Source organism: Callithrix jacchus, chromosome 5, assembly GCF_049354715.1.
Source record: "Callithrix jacchus isolate 240 chromosome 5, calJac240_pri, whole genome shotgun sequence".
Classification (NCBI taxonomy): domain Eukaryota; kingdom Metazoa; phylum Chordata; class Mammalia; order Primates; family Cebidae; genus Callithrix; species Callithrix jacchus.
Genome location: NC_133506.1, coordinates 154321001 through 154342267, shown reverse-complemented (window position 1 = coordinate 154342267; position 21267 = coordinate 154321001). Strand labels below are relative to the sequence as shown.

General features: G+C 33.0%; 1 protein-coding gene across 13 annotated transcripts in view; it reads right to left on the bottom strand.

Moving 5' to 3' along the window:
- The window catches only part of NBEA (neurobeachin), a 730940-nt gene that overhangs the window by 574240 nt on the left and 135433 nt on the right, over positions 1-21267 (bottom strand). For 12 of the 13 annotated variants that reach the window (XM_078375287.1, XM_078375291.1, XM_078375289.1 and 9 more), the window contains exon 11: positions 301-409. In XM_078375287.1, coding sequence (XP_078231413.1) covers positions 301-409 — 109 coding nt within the window. Of the gene's footprint in view, positions 1-300; positions 410-2586; positions 2693-21267 lie in introns of all 13 variants that reach the window. The other variant, XM_078375300.1, reaches the window with a different exon arrangement.

Below are 21267 nucleotides of genomic sequence, written 5' to 3'. Positions count from 1 at the left end.
CAAAGTAGAAATAAGGAGGTACTACTGTAGAAAAACTTAAGAGAAATGTTACTTATTGCTATTATAGATATATATGAAAACTTTACTTTCTTTTTTAATTTCTTTCAAATTTCTTAATTACACTTCCAATATCCAGTTAATTCCATGTCTACACTTAAATCTAAGATGTTTGTGAATTAGCAAACAGTATAATCTCTACACAGTTAACGGAAAGGGAAATTATAAAAAAATATAATTAGTGATTGTCAGCTGTTCAACTGTGAGGCTACACAATAAACCATCAACACATATATCACTTACCTTTTCAAGTAAGTAGCCAATGACTAAAAAGCCTTTTCCACCCAGCATCTGTTCTTGCATGGCTACTGAACTTTTAAGTAGTTCAACCAGGAATGCCAAAAGAGTAGCACTGCATGTAAAGTACAGATATCATTATGTAATCATCACATGTTTGTTATAAACATAGTGTTCCATTTCAGTATTTTATTATACCAAAAGATAATAACTATATTCAAATCTAATCTCTATTTTACTGATAATGACTAGTATGCCTTATATTATGCAATAATATATTTTCTCATAAGCATGAGAAAACTAGTGGTGTCCTTTACAAATTAAATATAATAAACTGAAACATAACTGTGTAGTTTTTTTACATTCCAAAGTAAAACAAAGTTTATCTCTACATATATGTACGTCTGGCTTCAAGTAAACCTAAGAAACATACACATATCATTTTCCATGATAAAGACTGTATCGTAATATTCTTTTGAATAACAAGCTATTGTAGAGAATTTTAAATATAGATGCAAATATTGCTTTGTAAGAACAAGCCTATTCTTAAATAAACTTTTCATTTAGACCTATTCTTCAAAAACACTTTGTTAAAAAACAATCCAGAGAAATACGTAACATGTCACATACGTCCAGGTATGCCCTCAGAAAAGTTCATGAGAGCAAAGAAATGATTTATGTATTATTGAAATGAAAACTGACAATTACATAATGTATAAACAAACACATAAAAGCAAACGAAGAGGTGTCAGACAAAGATTAAGCACTTGATATATGTCTTTTGAATTAAGAAACAAAATAAAAAGAAGTGACTGCATTGAATTCAGCTTTGATAATGTTACTTCACAGTTACACATAATGATTTTAACCAACAACACAGACACATGAATACAGTATTCTGAATAACGGAAATACATATTCCTTTATTGTACATGCTTAATGTAGCTCATAATAATTACTATATACCAGATTTTATCAAGAATTAAAATAGTATCAATTTACAATGTTTGTAATATACCCTGTTACCTGTTTATATCCAGAAGAAAGGGTAAAACCACAAATTTCTAAATATATTTTAAATGCAGAAGTACTAATTCTTAAAATAATTCAGACAATTTGGTAACATGGAAAACTTGAAAATTATTAGAGCCCAAAAGGAATCTGAAATTATTCTAATTTCTGAATTATTCTACCTCTTCCAGTTTCAATAGGGATGACATTATATTTTTCTCATAATGCGGCTACTTTTGTTTAAATCCAAAGTGTTCTCATAACAAGAACCAATAGAAAAATTAACATTATTATAAAAATTGATAGTTTAATGAACTACATGATATCAGCTGGAAAAAATATAATATCTAGAAATATAGTACTTCATTACAGGAAATTAAAATTCAATTATATTAACTGACCATGTATCCTTAAACCACAAAAAATGTAAACTATCACAAATCAATGATATTCTTTTACTTTGTCCTTAAGCCAAAGACAGACACTTACAAGAAAAATACAACTACCAAGGAATCTCTTGGGAATTTAAAAAATCTTTCTGTAAAGAAGCACAGCTATTAAGCAATCTGGTCCATGTTAAATGAATTGAATAGTCAAGGCCACTTCAAATTGCTAAGTACTATATTACACATAACACATCTGCCTAGATGTTTAAAAAGAATAAAGAAAACTATGCATACATATTACACAATTTCCTAATCTGTTCGGAGAATTCTTGCATACACCAAAGTTAGTGATTTAGGGAGAAGATGGATTCCTAAACATAAGCACTGCCAAAAGAAAGACTAGAAGTGCCTCACAAGGGTCCCTATGGTACATGAAAAAAGGCTAAAAGTATTTCTTAAAGTAAATCACCGTCCTACATAGAACCAAATAAAATTGCAAGCATGACGGATTTTCTCATTCTTTTATGTCAGAATAACTACTCACTCTCAAACATCTAACGAGTTAACTCAGACCTCTAAATACAGTGGAGTTCCATTACAAAAACAGATATATTAACATTATTATTCCAAAATCTTAACACGGTACTCTGCTATCCATAAAGTGTGAATTTCACTTCAATATTAACCATGACACCAATTGAAATGTCAAATGCATTCACTAACAAAATTAGTTTTAATTTATACCTAAAACCCAATGCAATAGCAATACCACAACTTTGCAAAACAAAACAAAAAAAATCTTTACAATAAGGTATAATTGACATGGTGGACGTAATAGTAAATAGATGGCCATCTTCGAAGAGGTACATTTTCAAACATAATTTAACAAACTTACCAGTAACTAAAATGCATCGGATTGTTGCAGGGCTCACAATAAACTTGCAAAATTCTGTGTACTGCCATACAAAATTTCTCTCCATTCTTGCCTATTTCCAACTCCCCTAGATACAAAGGCAAATATAAAGGATACTTCAGCCCATTCCTATATCTCCTACATACCACTTCCTGTCTAGAACACATCAGTTCATCTGCAGAGGATCTAAATATATACTATAGGATAAACCAAAAAGCAAGTATCTGTGTCAGCCAAAACTAATACACACAACATAGAACATTCTCTTGAAAAGTATAGCAATACCTAGGAACAGATTTTCAGAGGAGTATTTTACTTCATAGACAAAATGTATGCTGATGATTATGTCGTGATATATAATTGCTAAACTTTTCAACAGAGAGTACCGTAACACATGTTCTATAAGCAGCAATTCTACTTCAGGAATGGATGAGAGTTTGTAATCCTGTATCTTTTTAAGGAAAATGATGCTAATAACCTACTGTGTGTTTTTTCTTAAAAAATAATTACCATGTTGTAATTCTTATAGGCTCGATTTAAGTTAGAAAATAATATTTATTTCAAGTATTATATTTTAAAGAGCTAGACCATGGGAAAAAATGAAAGAAATAGTATAATAATACCTCTAATGACTTAGCATATTTATTATTTCTCCAGAGCTTTTTGGTCTTTATCAATCAAGAATACCACAACAGTCGTGGCCCACAAATACCTGAGAATATTTATTAACTATGTATAAACATAATTTGTTTATAATCAGAATTATTTATATTTATATTCCATTAAAATTTAAACATAGATTTTGACTTATATTACTATAACTTTATCCATTTCAATTTATATTTAGTTTTTAAAAATAACTAATATAGATAACTCATGTAATCTGATCCATAAAGTTTTATTATCTTTGAGGTATTTTCATTATTTTGAATTCAATGTATCATAGATACACCTAATTCAAAACTAAAATGATTAAGAGTGAATATATAATCCTAAATTCTGTTCAAAGGTAGCTCTATGAAGACATAAACTGACTATTCAATTTGGCTTTTACTGAAAAAGCAAAGTACCACAGATAGATTGGCTTTTTAAATAAACATATTTTTATTAAGAAGTCTGAAACTACCTCACATAAAAAGTAAAGATTCCCCTTAAAATCCAATATATCTTCCCCTTTTAAAAGAATGTTGCAAAGTAATTCATTAAGTAGATTAAGTACCAAATCAGATTTATGGTATCAGTAAAGGGGAAAAAACCTTTCAACATTTTCAAAAGGTTTCATTGCTTAAGCCTAATTTAGCACTTAAATACTTTAAAAGATGATTAATATTATGTAAAATATTTAACATCATAGTTTCTATAGTATTTCTCTCACTATAAAACTTCCTAAATGACAGTGATCATAGCAGAAATAATTAATTTCACTGTACATTAATCAATTAAAGTCCACACCCAAGACAATTTTGCATCCAAGACAATTTTCAAAAAAAACTCACAATAAGTTACAAGACTTAACTTCCTTCACAGTTCAACAGTAGAAAAGGCTAAACCAAATGTTTCTAACTCCAGGTACATTTAGCAGTCACTTTTAGAGAATGCCCTCATGAAGATGTGACCTTAAAGAAGACCACTGCCTACATAGGCAGTGAATGCAGAATGAAATAAGAAAAATTGTGAAATGCAACACAGTAAAATACAAGGACAGATGGATACATAGTGTAGCACATGAAATCATTAAGTCTTCCACTAGCCATGAAATTTCTTCTCAGTAATTTCTACCCTTTCTCATCCTGATAAAAAGACAAGGCAGCTTTATAAACTGAATTGCTACCACTGTCATGGATATTTAAGAGCATTCCTTAGAGGATGTATTAAAAGTTAGGCTATTACTCATTTATATCTTCCTTTGTCTTGTCAGAGATTTTTAATTTTATCTTGTATAGCTTATTTTATTTCTGACAAATATAGTTAAAAAACAAATTATAAAAAAGTGCTTGAAATGTGTTCATTTGTTTTCTGAAAGAAAAAAATGTTAAAATTTCCATATGTAAAGAAATTCATTCTAAACCTCTTATAGTACTATATGTATGTAACAAAATTTATATAGTTTGAGATCAAAACAGCCTCTTTATTATAGTTCCTTTCATATATTTACTAAAAGCATTCAAAGGTAAAATAAATAACTTTCAAAGCCTAATGGTACTGCATTTTAACCCCAACTGACAAACGACCCCTTATAGCACACTAAATGTCCTAGTCCCTTTATGAAAATGTCCTGGACATTTTACAAATGGCAGCCACCAGTTCAGTAAATATGGGCAGATGAATGCTTCAGAAATTTAATAATGTAATTTCCTAACCCCTCAGGAGAACGTAAGTTCTAAATTGGTAAGAAAAATTAGAAACAGGTCATAATTACACATGGATGATCTTAACTATTTATGTGTACTCTAATGCCCTTCAAGGTCAAAAGAGATTTCTTTCTCTATCTCTTTTTTATTGGTTGTACCATTTAGAGAATGTTAAATAGATATACAGAGTTGTATAACCACCACCACAATCAAAATATAGTTTCCATCATTGTGTGCTATCACTTTTCAGCTTTATAGTCATACCTTCTCAATACCCAAAGGCTCTAGTAATTACTTATCCCTTTTCTCTATCACTATATATTTTTACCTTTCAAGAATGTGACATAGATGAAATCACACAGTCTATAATCTTCCGAGTCTCCCTTCATAATATCCCTTTTCAGCATATTGCCTCTGAGAGGCATCCAAATAAGAATATATATTGAACCCATTCTTTTTAGTTGATGAGCAGTATTCCATTGTATGAATGGTTGTACCACAGTTTATATACCCATTCATCTGTGAAGGCATTTGGGTTGTAGAATAGCAATTGTGAATAAGGATACTATAAACATTCACATAAAGGTTTTTGTGTGAACATGATTTTCACTCATTTCTCATAAATAAATATCCAGGAGTAGAAAGGCTAAACTATACAATAAGTGTGCGATTAACTTTATAATAAACTGTCAAACCATATTTCAGACTGACTGGCTGAACCATTTGGCAGTCTCACCAGTAACAGGTTCTAGTTGCTCTGCACATCCTGGCCCATATTTAGCACAATAGCTATTTTTTATTGTACTAGGTGTATAATGGTATCTCATAGTTTTAATTTACATTTCTCTGTTGGTTAATGATGTTGAACATCTTTTCATAAACTATTTTGACATTCTTATATTCTGTTTGGTGAAGTATCTAGTCAATTCTTTTATCCACTTTTAAAAACTGAATTGTAGTCTTACTGTTAAGAATTGAAAGTCCTTTATTTATTCTTGACATAAATCCTACGTCAAATAAGCGATTTGCTGTTATCTTCCTCCAGTCTGTATCATGTCTTTTCATTGCATCTTTAGCATAGCAAAAGTTTTTAACTCAATGTCAAAATGAAATTTATCCTTTTTTTTCAGTAAATTATGCTTTTGTTGTCAAAACTAAGAAAGCTTTGCCTACCCTAAGTCACATAAATTTCCTCCTATGTTTCCTATAGAAGTTTTATCATTTCAGGTTTTATATTGAAACTTAGTTTTTTGAGTTAAGATTCATATAAATTGTGAGGTTTAGGTCAAGGTTCATTAGTCTGGCATATGAGTATCCTCCCTCCATTAGACTATTTATGACCTTGCCAAAAATTAATTGTCCATATATGTGTGGGACTATTGGACTCTATTCTGTTCCACTGATACATGTATTTGCTAATACCACACAGTCTTCATTATTACAGTTAAAAATCAGTCTTAAAGTCAGGTAAAAATAATTCTTCCAACTTTATTCTTTTCCAAAACTGGTTTAGCTATTCTAGTTACTTTGTCATTCAACAAATTTTAGAATCACCTTGTCTATATTAATGAACATATTCAGCTGGAATTTTAATTCTTATTGTGTTTAATATATCTACCAATTTAATGACATCTTTATATGTTGAGTCCATGAATATGACACAGACCTAAACTTCTTTATGTCTTTGACTGCTATCATAAGAAATATGTAGTTTTCAGCACACACACATCCTATACATGTTTTGTTAAATTTGTGTCTCAGTTTGTAGAATTTTTGAGGCTACAGTTTATGGTATTCTTAAAGTTGGTTTCACATTATACATTGTTAATATAGAGAAGTATGAATCATTTTTGTCTGAGAACCTTGTATCTTGTGACACTAGTATGCCAAACATGGCTTACTAGTGGTAGAATGTATAAGTCATTTCCTTGAGAATTTTCACATAGACAATCATGTCATCTGTGAAAAAAGATAATTCCGCTTTTTTCATTTATAATCTGTATGACTTTTATTTCTTTTCTTACCTTATTACAGCAGCTACAACTTCTAATTAGGATTAGATCCATGTATGCACAGGTCAGGGCTGCATTTCATTTAAAAATTTTATAGGGTTACTTTCTTGTGTTCTTTCCTTTCCATGATATCCCTGATATTTTCAGTTCTGGGGCTCTTCTTTTCAGTTCCCCTGTCAAAATACTAGGGCTTTAGTTTCTCTGCTCTGCAATGTACTGCTACAAGTCTGTTCACATCCAGGGCCACTGACAGAAAGACAGGGAGATTAAAAAGAAAATGGTGTTTGTGCCACCCTCTTAGGACTCTAGCTCCACTGATCAAAGAAAAGTCTCCCTCAGAGTTTTGGCTTCTACAGGCACCCACTGGTGATAATAATACACGAGGGCTGGGACATGACAGAACAAGGTGAAGAAAAGAAAAATTAACAAAGCACCCTGTACCAGACTAGAGGATTTCTCCGAGAGTTGCCTCTCACTGCACCCTGGTGCACAATCCCAGGTTTTCAATGCATTTAGTTCATGTTGGGGGATAATGAAGAGGCAAAAAGTATAGTGAACTCACTTCCAGTTCAAAGGCACTGTGAATTCTGCTCTTCTTCCCCACTCTATCTGCTATTATTCACTTTTCAGAGCTCTGAAATAGCAGCTGCATGAATTCTGTCCATGTAAGGTATTATTCTTGCATTGAGTGGGAGAAACAGGGTAGAGTGTGCTCACTCTACCTTAACCAGAATTGGAACTAAATTTTTTTGTATTCTTACCGACTTAAATGAAGCTCCAAACCAAGATGACTCAAAAAATGCTTCTAAGTTCCCACATTTTGATCTCAACATACTAATTAGATAAACTTAGTCAATATGACCAGATGTTGGCATAGAACATCACTTCGGTTAAAGTCAAGTTTAGTACCACTGTCTCACCACATCCCTATTAGTCATCATATCCTTTCACACAAAAAACCTAGAATTCTGACCAATAACCACTGCAACCCACTAACTTTACCAGCTAAGAAACCAAATATGCCACAGACAATGTTGGTTATTAACAATTCCCATGTCATATTCCTTCTTGTGTATACAGAAGACATTTCCTGACCCCATTATAGTTAATTATGTGACTAAATCAACTAAATGGTAACAGAAATCTCTTGTGGGTTTCAACAGTGAAAAGCCTATACATAATTCTCTAGACCCTCTCCTTGCCTCCGCCAGTGAATACTAGCTACTCTGAAATGTGATGGTGAAACCCAAAACCTTAGATTGCTGAAGAAACTATATTTGATCACATAAACACTCCATAGACCTTTACTGTATAAAGCCACTAAGATTTCCTGGTGAATTTGATATCATATAACTTACACTGATTAATACAACCAGACTTCTTTAAGAAAAAAAAAACTTGTATACTACTATGTATTTCAGACTCTTTTCCAGCCTAAAATCTAATTCTTATTTATCTTTCATATCAAGTACTCCAGTAAACTTGACCCAGAATACACTGGAAAAGCCAAATTCTTACTAAGTTCTAGTAAAAACACCACCTTGCATTTTCCTAAGTAGAAGCTCTCTGGGATGCCCTGAGACCATATAACTTGACAAATCCACATGTCTACAGCTAACCACGGAAACTGGACTTTATCACAATAGCTCAACAACCATAAAAACTGGCAAGGCTGTCATCAAAGAACCAGAAAATTGAAAGGACTCATCACTTTCCTAAACAACAACTGTCCAAAGTCCCAATGTTGAGTTTTCCTAACTATATTACGCTTGTTACCGTTCTTTTAAAGTATGGAATTATTTCGGGTACATTAGGGAGAGTCACAAGAACAAACAATATCCAGTTGCTTACTACAGTTTTCTCTTCAATCTCACAGCAGCTTACTTGACTCTTAGATTGCATTTGGTAGTTATGGCTGCAATAACGGAGGTTTTTCCCAACCTCCATATCAGATTCCTGTCTGACACTAACTATGGTAGGTGATACCTCAGTACCTATCCCAAATACCAAAATACTGTACCTTTCAAATGCCTAGAAAATACAAAGTCTTCTTCATCTCTGTGTTACATTACCATTGGTGTCCCATACCAACCCCTTTACTCCAATCTCCAGCTATACAGAATTTGACCACTTGATGAAAATGAACATTGTTTAACAAACCTCCTACTTCAAAATCTTCATCTCATCTCTAATGTAAATAAGTGACAGTCCACAATATTCTCTGGTTATATCATTTCGTCCTACATCAGGTAACAAAAAGTTTTATTTTGCCTTCTGAATACTCTGTCCAGGTGTCTGAAATTGTCTAAAGTTGATGCTCTCTCTAAAGCACATATCCATGCTTTTCACAAATGTCTACTTTTGGTCTGTAATGATGATAGACACTAGGACTCCTTTTAAGGTTCTGAAACTGTTCAAGATTTTACACAATCATATAATAAGAATTCCTTACCTACTATTGAAAGAAAACTCCCTAGCATATTATTTTAATGCTATTTTCTGACATATCATTTACCACTTCCTTCTGCTGTAACTATTACAAAATTTATTGCTGACTAAAACAGTATGATGATGTTAATAGTGGCTCATGCTTCAGCCACAGCTGTAGTCCCTTCCACCTCCAAATTCATATTTTTAATTTTGTGCTGACTGGACTTCTCTAGAATTGTACTCTAAAATTTCCTTACATAACATTAGGTACCAACTTTGAAGGAAATACTCTTAAAATATGTAGTTAATTTTTAAATATAGACATAGACATGACATCTTTTCCTAGATCAGTATCTTTTTTTTTTTTGAGACGGAGTTTTGCTCTTGCTACCCAGGCTGGAGTGCAATGGCGCGATCTTGGCTCACCGCAACCTCCACCTCCTGGGTTCAGGCAAGTCTCCTGTCTCAGCCTCTTGAGTAGCTGGGATTACATGCACGTGCCACCATGCCCAGCTAATTTTCTGTATTTTTAGTAGAGACGGGGTTTCCCCATGTTGACCAGTATGGTCTTGATATCTTGACCTCGTGATCCACCCGCCTCAGCCTCCCAAAGTGCTCGGATTACAGGCTTGAACCACCGCACCTGGCCTAGATCAGTATCTTGAACTGTTTTCCCTATTTTTTTCCTAGTATTTTTACTGTTTCAGTACAAACATTTCATGATTAAGACCTCAAAAGTACAGACAACTATTAAAAAAATAGACAAATGAGACTATATAAAACTAAAAAGCTTCTACACAGCAAAAGAAACAACCAAAAGAGCAAAGAGACAATTTGTTGAACTGGAGAAAATATCTACTAACTATTCATCCTACAAGGGACTCAAACAACTCAAATATCCAGGATATACAAGGAACTCAAACAACTCAACACTTAAAAAAAATTAAAATGTGGGCTAAGGACATGAATATAAATCTCTCAAAATAAGATACAGAAATTGTCAACAGGTATAAGAAAAAATATTCAACATGACTAAGCCTAAGAGGAATAGAAATCCACACTACAATGAGCCATCAACTTACCCCAGTTAGAATGGCTATTATAAATAGAAGAAAAAATAACAGATGCTGGTGAGGATATGAAGAAAAGAGAACTTTTACACACTGCTGGAGAGAATGTAAATTAATACATCCACTATGGAAAAGAGTTTGGAGATGCTTCAAAGAGTTAAAATAGAACTACCATTTGACCCAGCAATCCTGCTACTGGGTATTTATCCAAAGGAAAGGAAATCTATATATCAAAGTGATACACATACTCACATTTTTATGACAGCACTATTCACAAAAGCAAAGCTATGAAATCAACCTAGGTATCCCTCAACAGGCAAATGGCTAAGGAAAATTTGGCATATATGCACAATAGAGTAGTATTCAGCCATGAAAAGAAATGAAACCATGTCATTTTCAGAAATGCAGATGGAGGTGGAGGTCATGATGTTAAGTGAAATAAGCCAGGAACAGAAAGTGCCACAAGTTCTCACTAATACGTGGGAGCTAAAAAAATTGATCACATGGAGGTAGAGAGTAGAAAGATAGATACAGAGTCTGCGAAGGGTAAGTGAGTGGGAGGAGGAATCAACACAGGTTGGTTAATGGGTACAAACATACAGTTAGATAGTTGGTATAAGTTTTCATGTTTAATAGCTAGACTATAGCTAGCAACAGTGCAGTGTACACTTCAAAGGAGCTGGAAGAGAGGACTTAAAATGTTACCAAAATGGAAATGATAAATACTCAAAGTGATGGTCACAACCAAATACCCTGAGTTGGTTACTACACATTCTATGAATGTAACAAATATTCACATATACCTATAAATTTGGTAAAATATTTTTATCAACAATTTTTCAAGAAAAGAAAAATATTCTTAAAAACAAGATTCACTTTTTTGTACTCCACAAATTGCTGTCAGTTGATATAAAAAATCTCTTGTTCTTTGCATTTGAGTTGGCATAAAAAGTTAAAAAAAAAAAAAAGAGAGAAGAAAAAAGTTACAGAAACAAAATTGTTAATATCCTCCAAATTGTTTTCTCAAATCACTCACGCATATTGTCATTCCTGCCATACTTGCCAAATGCAAAATGGAGATAAGCATGTTAAAAAAAAAACTTGCCCATCTTGAAAGCCATTAATAAATATTGAGATTGAATTTGTTTCCATGAAAATAAGTTCAAAAAATAAAAATAATATATGTATTTTATCAGAATGGTTATGCAATCCATTCACAAAATCTGTCATATCATATTTAACACCCAGATTCAGAGCACCCTTGCCCTTAATAAAGACACTGCAAAGGAAGTGTCTAAAAAAGATCACCTTCAACAACATTTTCACCATAAATACCATAGAAAATGCCAAGATAGAATTCAAAAATAGTAAATAGCTAGAATTTGTACAAAAATTAGGCTCTAATAGGCAGATGCTCATAATCCTGATGAGACATACAACCAGCAGAAAAACAGAACTCCTGCTATTCCCCCATGAATTACTAAGCGCAAGGCACACGAAACTTCCCTCTAGGCCTTCCAGCAGCAATTCATACTACAAAACATTTATATATACATATTTCATTCCATGTTTTCAATCATAAAGTAATTCTGTTCAGGCAAACCTTTTAAGAGGTATGAAAAGTATAAAAAGTCCTATTGATGAACTTGGATGATCAATGCCAGCATCTTTGGTCTGACATTGGATCTTTATTAAAGTTCCACCAAGACTTGCTGGAAGGGGTCACACCTGGTCCTATTTACTACTGCAAAAGGTACCAAAGGTACCAAGTCCTGTATCCCATTTCCAACTATAAAAATATTTGGCAGCAAATAAATTTATGTGCTTAATACCTGACTTCCACAGTGCTTTCACAGGAACCAATCAGTGGTAAACTTTTTACCCTTTGCTTCCTATTAGTACTCATCTACTAGATGAGTACTAATGTTTCTAAACCTATTTAAGTCTGGTCTTCAACTATATTAATGATGTGCTAACTAGTGTACTTGGCTGAGTTACAAGTGGTACATACTAAGCACCCAAACTGCTGTGAGTCAGCTTTACTCCCAAAAGGACAATATATGCCCTCCTCTCCCTGGAAAAAATATTTTCTTCTTCCAACTGAGCTTTACTGTGACCTGCCCTCCAATTTCAGCTTGGACTTTCTCATAAACAGTATCTGGAAATAACATAAATAAAGGTAGAGTTTTTGCTCATAACTTCTTTGTCAGAGAAGATATCAATCTCCTTTTACCATCAGATAAGTAAGACCCCATTCAAGTCCCTGACAACTATCCTCAATAAAGTCATGTCAAAATAATCCTGCAAAGGACTTCCATGTTTCTAAATATCAGATCTATTACTAGGCACCCATAGGCCACCAAGGGAGAGATCCTCAGTGATATCACCTGAAATAATATGTATGACAGTTGTACTAGGAGAGACCAAAGTTACCTGTATGTTCTGGATATGGAACTAAACACTTTTTTAACTTTATATAGTACATGACCCCTACACTCTCTTGAGAAAATAATTTGAAGGTACCACCTCAGCATCAGGCAACTATTGAAAAGGGAGGACTGTGTTGTTCTAAAAACTGGACAGTGCAGAAAGAAACAAGCATCTGTACCCATACTTTCGAAATGGGTACTATTACTATGATAATAATATACTACTACTACCATTTCTATAGTGTGGATATCCACAGTATAGGAAATGTATCATTCAAGCCATGCTGTATGTCTTGACTCTTCCTGTAGACACAGTATAAAACCACCACGAACTAAGTGAAAATAAATAGTTCCAAAAGGCCCCTAATCCCATAAAAGAAGTAAAATTTTAGGGATCATTTTGGAATAGGTAAATAGTGAGTGACCCAACTTACTTTCTAGAAGAAATATAACAAACATGGCAGACTATTTTCTATTATTTCTATGTAGCTTAACAAATAAATTTATTCTAACCATCAAATGAGGAATATGTGCTTTCTTAGGTAAAAATATACCATCTATGCATTCTATATGAGACAAAATATCCACACTTTTATTAGTACACTATCCATGTTTTTATTTAATATACTAAGAAAAGAACTGCCAAACTACAGTAGACCAAAAACTGAGATTTATATTCTTTACCATTTAGTTTTAAATGAAACACTTTCTCTTTAAAGCTTACATATTGGGATTTTTGTTTATTGAATGAATATTCAAGTTTGTGGCTTTTTTTTTTTTTTTTTTTTGAGAAGGAGTTTCGCTCTTGTTACCCAGGCTGGAGTGCAATGGCACGATCTCGGCTCACCGCAACCTCCGCCTCCTGGGTTCAGGCAATTCTCCTGCCTCAGGCTCACGAGTAGCTGGGATTACAGGCACATGCCACCATGCCCAGCTAATTTTTTGTATTTTTAGTAGAGATGGGGTTTCACCATGTTGACCAGGATGGTCTCGATCTCTTGACCTTGTGATCCACCCGCCTTGGCCTCCCAAAGTGCTGGGATTACAGGCTTGAGCCACTGTGCCCAGCCAAGTTTGTGCCTTTTAACAGTGAATGATCACTCTAGGTTGTATAATCTGCTACTTTACACTAACTGCTGTTTTATGGTTTATTCCCATTCCCTGTTTTCTATATTCTAATTGTATTACGTTTTTAATTTTTACTTTCTTCAGTAAATCCAAAAGAAAGCACATATACTGTTTTTAATTCAACAAGTGGAATTTTCTAAAGGAATTAGAAAAACATTCCTTGTTTCCCACACCTAATTTTATATCAGAACCTTCAACAATGTCTGGCAAAAATATAAACTTTGGCCATCATTTCTAAATTCTGATACTACTGTCTCAATGTCACCCTTATGGTATTCTGCTATTTCATAAAGGATAATTTTTTACCTACATTTTTACCAAAATTTTCTTCTGAGTTCCTCCTATTAGGTAATTTTTATAAGTCTGCTTGGATATGGGTTTCCTTCCTATGCACTATAATACTTTTTCATAAGCCCCATGGGAGATTTTGCATTATTATACCCAATTATTGACTTTTAATCTCAATAAGAAGGTTGTAAATCCTTGTCCATGGCCAAAAGATTTACATTCCATCCCACTTCCAGGATATATATTTTACAATCCATTCCCCTCACTGGAGTTGGGCTTGGATGGTGATTCTTTGGCTAGCAGATTGATTATGGCATTCATCTTATTTGACCAGAAGCTACAAGAGCAACTGCACTGTTTAACTTAGACTCTTGCTCTTCTTTGTCACAAGAAAAACATATGCCACCTGACAGCTAATCTTTCACTCTAGGACCCAGAATGAGAAGACACAGGGAACAGAGCACAACCAGTCATGAGCAAAAAATTAACTTTTGTTGTTTTATGAGTTACCAGATTTTGAGGTTATTATTTACTATAGCTATAAATAGCAAATGCTGGATAACATAAGTTCTATGCTGGTAGGTTTCTCTGTGCTGATTATTAAACAAGATCTGTACAAACAGGGTACTGGCCAACAAATAATCGGTCAATTGGTACACAGATTGCCTATGGCTCTGTTTATTGCCCACTTGCATGACAGGAGACACTCCATCTCTATTGTTAAGCTGAAATCCGGACGTAAGTGCACAGAAAACTTCTTTATTCAGCAGGCAGTAAGACTCTAAGACACCTTAAATATTCTGTTAAATCCTCTCCCTAATTTACTGACATTATAAATCCAAGGACTACAGAAAAATTCAGAACCATACACTGTTGCTGAGGCTGTCCCTATTTGTAGCACCTTGTATCCATCAATACATGTTCTAGAATGTCCCTGCTAGCATCTTCCATTCTTTGTCCTTATTGCTATATAAACGAATTTGCGTTTGGAAAGACTATCAAGAAATGTGACTACAGAAAAGGAATAAGCATGACCAAATCAGATGCTGACTTTGTTCTGAGGAAACAGGAAACCAATGAATGATCACAGGTGTGAAATAATTAGATTTGTATTTTAAAACGATAATCTTCCGGCCATTGAAAATTACTGGAAAGGGGCAACAACAATTACTGGATATATACTGGCGGAAGTAATTAATAACGGGAACTTAAGACTAAGGCAGCAGCAATGTGGACGGAGGGAAAAGGGTAGTTTTGTGAGGTATTCAAGAAGTGATATCAATAGTTTATCATGATGGATTGTATATGGAAAATAAAGGAACAGCTAATATTTTAATTATTCGAAGGGAGGAAAGTAACTGATTAGTTCTCTTGAGGTTCTAACTTAAGAGGCTTCCTGGAGACAATGTTCCTCAGTAACATTAGAAAGCCAAAGCAAAAGAAATTGGGTAGAGAAGTTTATGAATTTTTATTTGAGTCATGTTAAGTTTGAAATATTTTCCATATGGAAATATTTCATTAATGGTTTGGGCATATGAGCCTAAATTGAAGGCAAGCTAGAGAAAAAGCACTGGAAGTTGCCAGCCTAGGTAGTGAGACAGTGGACCTAAAAATTTGAGTATCACTAGAAATAAAGGCCAGTAAAATTACAATACTAAATTAACTAGAATCTCCTTAGTAGGCTTTATTAAATCTTTTCTTGAAAATTTCATTCATTACATGTTATGGTCATCAATCTCACCCCTGGGAGTAGAAAGAAGAGGGTTTAAACACGTGACAATCAGTATCATAGCTACCTTCTGCTAAAAGTATTCTGGGTTTCTGAGAATAAATTATGAATGTTCAGGCATGTGGCAATATTCTTTTGTAAAGTAATATTTTACAAAGTAAAATAATATTTATTTCCATTTTGAACTGATAGCATTATACCTTTACGACTGTCATAAAATCAAAATAAGTGAAGTAAGGTAATGTAAGACAGTTAAAAGGAATAAAATCTATGGCATGAGTAAAATAATAATACTCCTGTCAGATGTTAAGATTGCAAAAGCAAAGAGAACTAGAACAAAATTAAGGCAACAAATTAAGCGAAGCTGTGTTCATGATTGCCAGAATTTCTGCAAGGAAGAATTTGTAGTTAAACTTATTGCCAAAAAGATACCCTTTTTCGACAGTGGGAAAGAGGGAGTGAAGGGTCAGATAAAGCAGAAATATTGTATAAAACAAAGGAAAATTTACAGAGAAATATTAAATGTTGAAAACTAAACAACACAAAGTATTATAGCATTAAAAAGCGGCAGTTGCTAAGTTTAAAAAGAAGAAAAAGCTATATCAAAATTAAATGTAATATTTCCCAATGTTTCAGACAGAATAATGTATTTTACTTTTTAGTACTTACAAATTAATTTGTATTTACTTTACTTAAATCTCGCTTACCAAATTACTTCATTTTTCTCCTCTAATAGTGTTAGTATAAGTACATCAAATATATTTTTATGTCTATATTTCACTTCAAAAATGTTTTCAGTACCAATTTAGTAATTTTTTTTTTTTTTAGATGGAGTCTTGCTGTGTTGCCAGGCTGGAGTGCAGTGGCGTAATCTCGGCTCACTGCAACCTCCATCTCCCAGATTCAAATGATTCTCCTGCCTCAGCCTTCCAAGTAGCTGGGACTAGGAGGTGTGCACCACCATGCCCAGGTAATTTTTGTTTTTAGTAGAGAGAGGGTTTCACCATGTTGGCCAGGATGGTCTTGATCTCTTGACCTCATGATCCTCTGTCTCAGCCTCCCAAAGTGGTGGGATTATAGGCAGGGGCCACTGTGCCAGCCCAATTTATTAATTTTTTTAATGGCAAACAAAGAAATATGAATCATAACACATGTTAGTGGTATATTCTTTCTGAAAAATCTAAAGTAAATGTAACTATGTAAACTATAGCCTGATACAAATATTTTAAATGTTTTTAGCAACTAAATTAATAATTATATTCTATATATAAGAACAATCACCTCCGTAAGAGAAACAATATTATAAACAGGTACTAATTTTAAGTATTTTGCCTATTAAAAGAATCAAATATTATTTTGATTAAGTTGGATTGAGTATGTAATAAAATCTTAACACTGTGTGTGTATATATATATACATATATATATATAAGACATTTTTCTGAACTAAAAATCAGAAAATATGGTCAGATAAAGGATTTTTGTGTCACTTCTAAGTGTATGAGGAAATCTGGTTAAGGCAGTTAGACACTGAAATATTTAAATTTTTCAGGTAATTCTGTTGCTTTACATATTACAATAGTGCTAATAAGAACATTAGAATGAAATATTTAATTATTAAGGGGTTGCTTAATTATTAAAGTGGCTGTAAAATTCACATTAATTACTGGAATAACTTTATTAGCAAGATAATATTGAGAAAAAAATAAATTGTGATTTAAGTTCACTAAAGAAACTGAGTCATAAATATTCACACTACAAGAGGACTGTTAATATGATAAGATTGTTGACATAAATGCTTTATGGGATTCTCTAAAAATTTTCATATCTTACATTCCATCATTCAGCAAACAAACTACATTTATTGTAATAAAAAAAACACTTTTCCTAGAAAAATATTCATATACTTGAGAGAATTTATTTAAATTATCGCTTGAGATTTTTACATTATAAAAATTATCATAATTTATAAATACCATTAAAAATAAGTTTTCATTTAAAAATTGCATCTAACCAATAGACTACTACTCATAGAAGAAATTAAAAAGAAAGCTCATTAAATGCCAACTATGTACCAGACACTATGACAGTTTACATGTCTTATTTTAATTCATATTACAATCAGATAAAGTTGGCACTTATTAAAATCACTCCACAGCATGCAAAAGTGATTCTCAGAGTGGTCCACAATGGGTTAGAGATTAGAACCCTGGCTCTGCCACTTATGTCTCTGTGATCTTGAACAAGTTAATCACTTTTTCTCTTCTTCATCAGCAGATAATTAGATGAGAAAACATGACTGACAAAATTCAAATACACAGAGATTAAAAAAACAAAACAGTGGCTATCAGGGAAAAGGGCTGCAGGACTTGGAAGTGGGGAGAGCTAGGTTGGAAGAAATAAAGTACCAGTGAACCTACCTACATATAAGGTACTACATGAGGACTATAGGTCACAAAATTATATTTTATGTGATTTACAATAAGTACATTATAGCTGCTTCCCTTCCCCAAAAAATAGATAAATATGTGAGATGACAGACATGTTAATTTGTTTCACTATAGTAACCTTTTTACTATCTGTATGTATCCCATAACATCATGTTGTATTCCTTAAACATACAGAGTAAAACTTATTTTTAAAAAATAAGTAACTAGCACATAGTAAATATTCAATAAATGTCGTATACCACTACCACACACCCATGAACATCCCATCACCTAACATCAGACAGTGTAAAACAGGACAGGGATTTGAGCCCAAATTTGTCTTCCACCAAAAGAACATTTAATGCAGTGTATCACATTGGTCTCTCATGAAACCATTCTCTTGGTGTATTTTTAATTGTTTAATATACAAAACTCAATTTATACCATGTTCCAAAAGAAATTTTTTTCAAAGCAAAGTTGTCTTAGGTCACACAATGAGGAAGGTTTTATTTTGTACCACCTATATAATTACCCATGTTCCTAAAAAACTAACAATGTAAGAATAGTATGTGTTCAATACAAAGATGTATGTACTCAATAATATGTACTCAATAAGAATGATATGTACTCAATGTATATAATCATCCAATTCAAAGGAAAATAAATTTCTATTTAACTTCTTGAGTCCATTCAGACACAAATTCAAAAGCTATGATACTTCAGGGATTGAGTTAGGCTCAAAAAATTAATCACATACACAAAGTTGCACTGGTAATAAATACTAAATTCAAGATTTGAACCTGTTTGTCTGACTTGAAAGTCCACATAAATAATAACTATAATAAGTTGCCTTAATAATTTAAAAAGCCACAAAAATTATCCAGCAAAAGTAAAGCCATCTTTGAAAACTCCAGAAAATAAAATTATTCCTTCAATAATTCTGGAGGTTTTTGTGATACAGGGTCTCACTCTGTTATCCAGGCTGGAGAGCAATAGTATAATCACAGTTGATGGCAAACACTGCCTCTTGGGTTCAAGTGAAACTCCCACCTCAGCCTCCCGAGTAGGTAGGGCTACAGGCACGTGCCACCATGCCTGGCTAATTTTTTCTATTTTTTTTTGTAGCAATGGGGTTTTGTCATGTTGTCCAGATTGGTCTTGAAATTCTGAACTCTAGCAATTAACTGGTTTCAGCCTCCCAAAGTGCTGGAATTACAGGCGTGAGCCACCATCCCAGCCAGTAATTTTTTTTTTAATTCTAAATCACCTATATAAAGTAAAAACTCATCAAAGTTGATAGAAACAGTGTAGTAGTGCCAACAGAGGTAAGGCTTACAGAAATACTAAAAAGTTTCATTAAACGGTACTACTTAGTAGAGAAAAGTATGTGGAAGATAAAATGCTTCAGCTTGAAACACAGAGAGCAGAGAAGTAACTTATATTTGAGCTTAGCTCCATTTCTCAAAAATGTAATTAAAAATTAGACAGTACTGCAACTTTCAGTCATCTATTTACTATGCAAACATATTTCCAAAAATGAGTATATTAAATTTTCTCTGGAAGATTTAAATACTTCAAATTGATTATCCTTCATCTGGAACTATTTATTATTGACTAACAAAAAGATAATAAATCCTATTTCAAGGTCCTATTCATCCATATGAACTGATGATATAGCCATAAAACATAAAATTTTACATCCCATGAATAGCCATGAATCTGTATTTTTCAAATAGAGGGAGAAATCTCACATAACAGCTTGCAAAATGGAAGAGTATTTCACTGATGCACATACTTTTCTATAATGGTCCCCTATAAAACATTAAATAACAAAAGACTGTATTATAGATTCAGACAATTTTCTGTACCAAAGAGCAAACCTCAGATATTAAGGATATTGAAATTGTGAAAAAGTAATAGATAAGAATTCGAAATAGCACATAACTAAATCACAAGGTAGACAGGAATTGAGTATGTATTATATTTAAAGAGAACAGTAGCATTTTTCTTATTGTAAGTTTTCTATTTATTTGCTAAACTATAAACAGGACCAGGCATAGTGGCTCATGCCTGTAATCTCAGCACTTTGGGAGGCCAAGGCAGGTGAATTATTTGAGGTCAGGAGTTTGAGACCAACCTGGCCAATGTGGTGAAACCCTGTCTCTACTAAAAATACAAAAATTAGCTGAGCGTGGTGGCAGACTCTGAAATCCCAGCTACTTGGGAGACTAACACAGGAGAATTGGTTGAATCCACCAGGAAGCAGAGGCTGCAGTGAACCAAGAGATCACACCACTGCACTCCAGCCTGGGCAACAAAGTAAGACACTATCTCAAATAAAAAGTAAATAAATAAACTAAAGACATCATACACATCACTGAAAAGGTTAGAATTAGTTAACACAGCGAAAAGGTACAATGAATGATATAAAAGAACTAAAATCAAAATGAAAATAGGTATGCTTACTCCTCACACTGTATTTTATTTCCATGATGAAATAAATACAATTTATATACGAAAATGTAATATAAATATTAAATGAGTTTTGAAGAAAGACAGTAAAAAGTACCCATGTGTCTTGAATGAATGAACCAGATAACCTGTTACATAGTTTTAGCAATAACATTTGATAATATATGTATTTTATATGATTTCATAAGAAATATTTAAATTACACATGAATTTTTCTACTGGCTACTTCATCTACAACTTCTTTTCATGGTACTGACTAGATTTTAAATTACTGATCATAATGTGTCCTAGTTCACTGCGATGATAAATTGCAAAACATTTTGAAT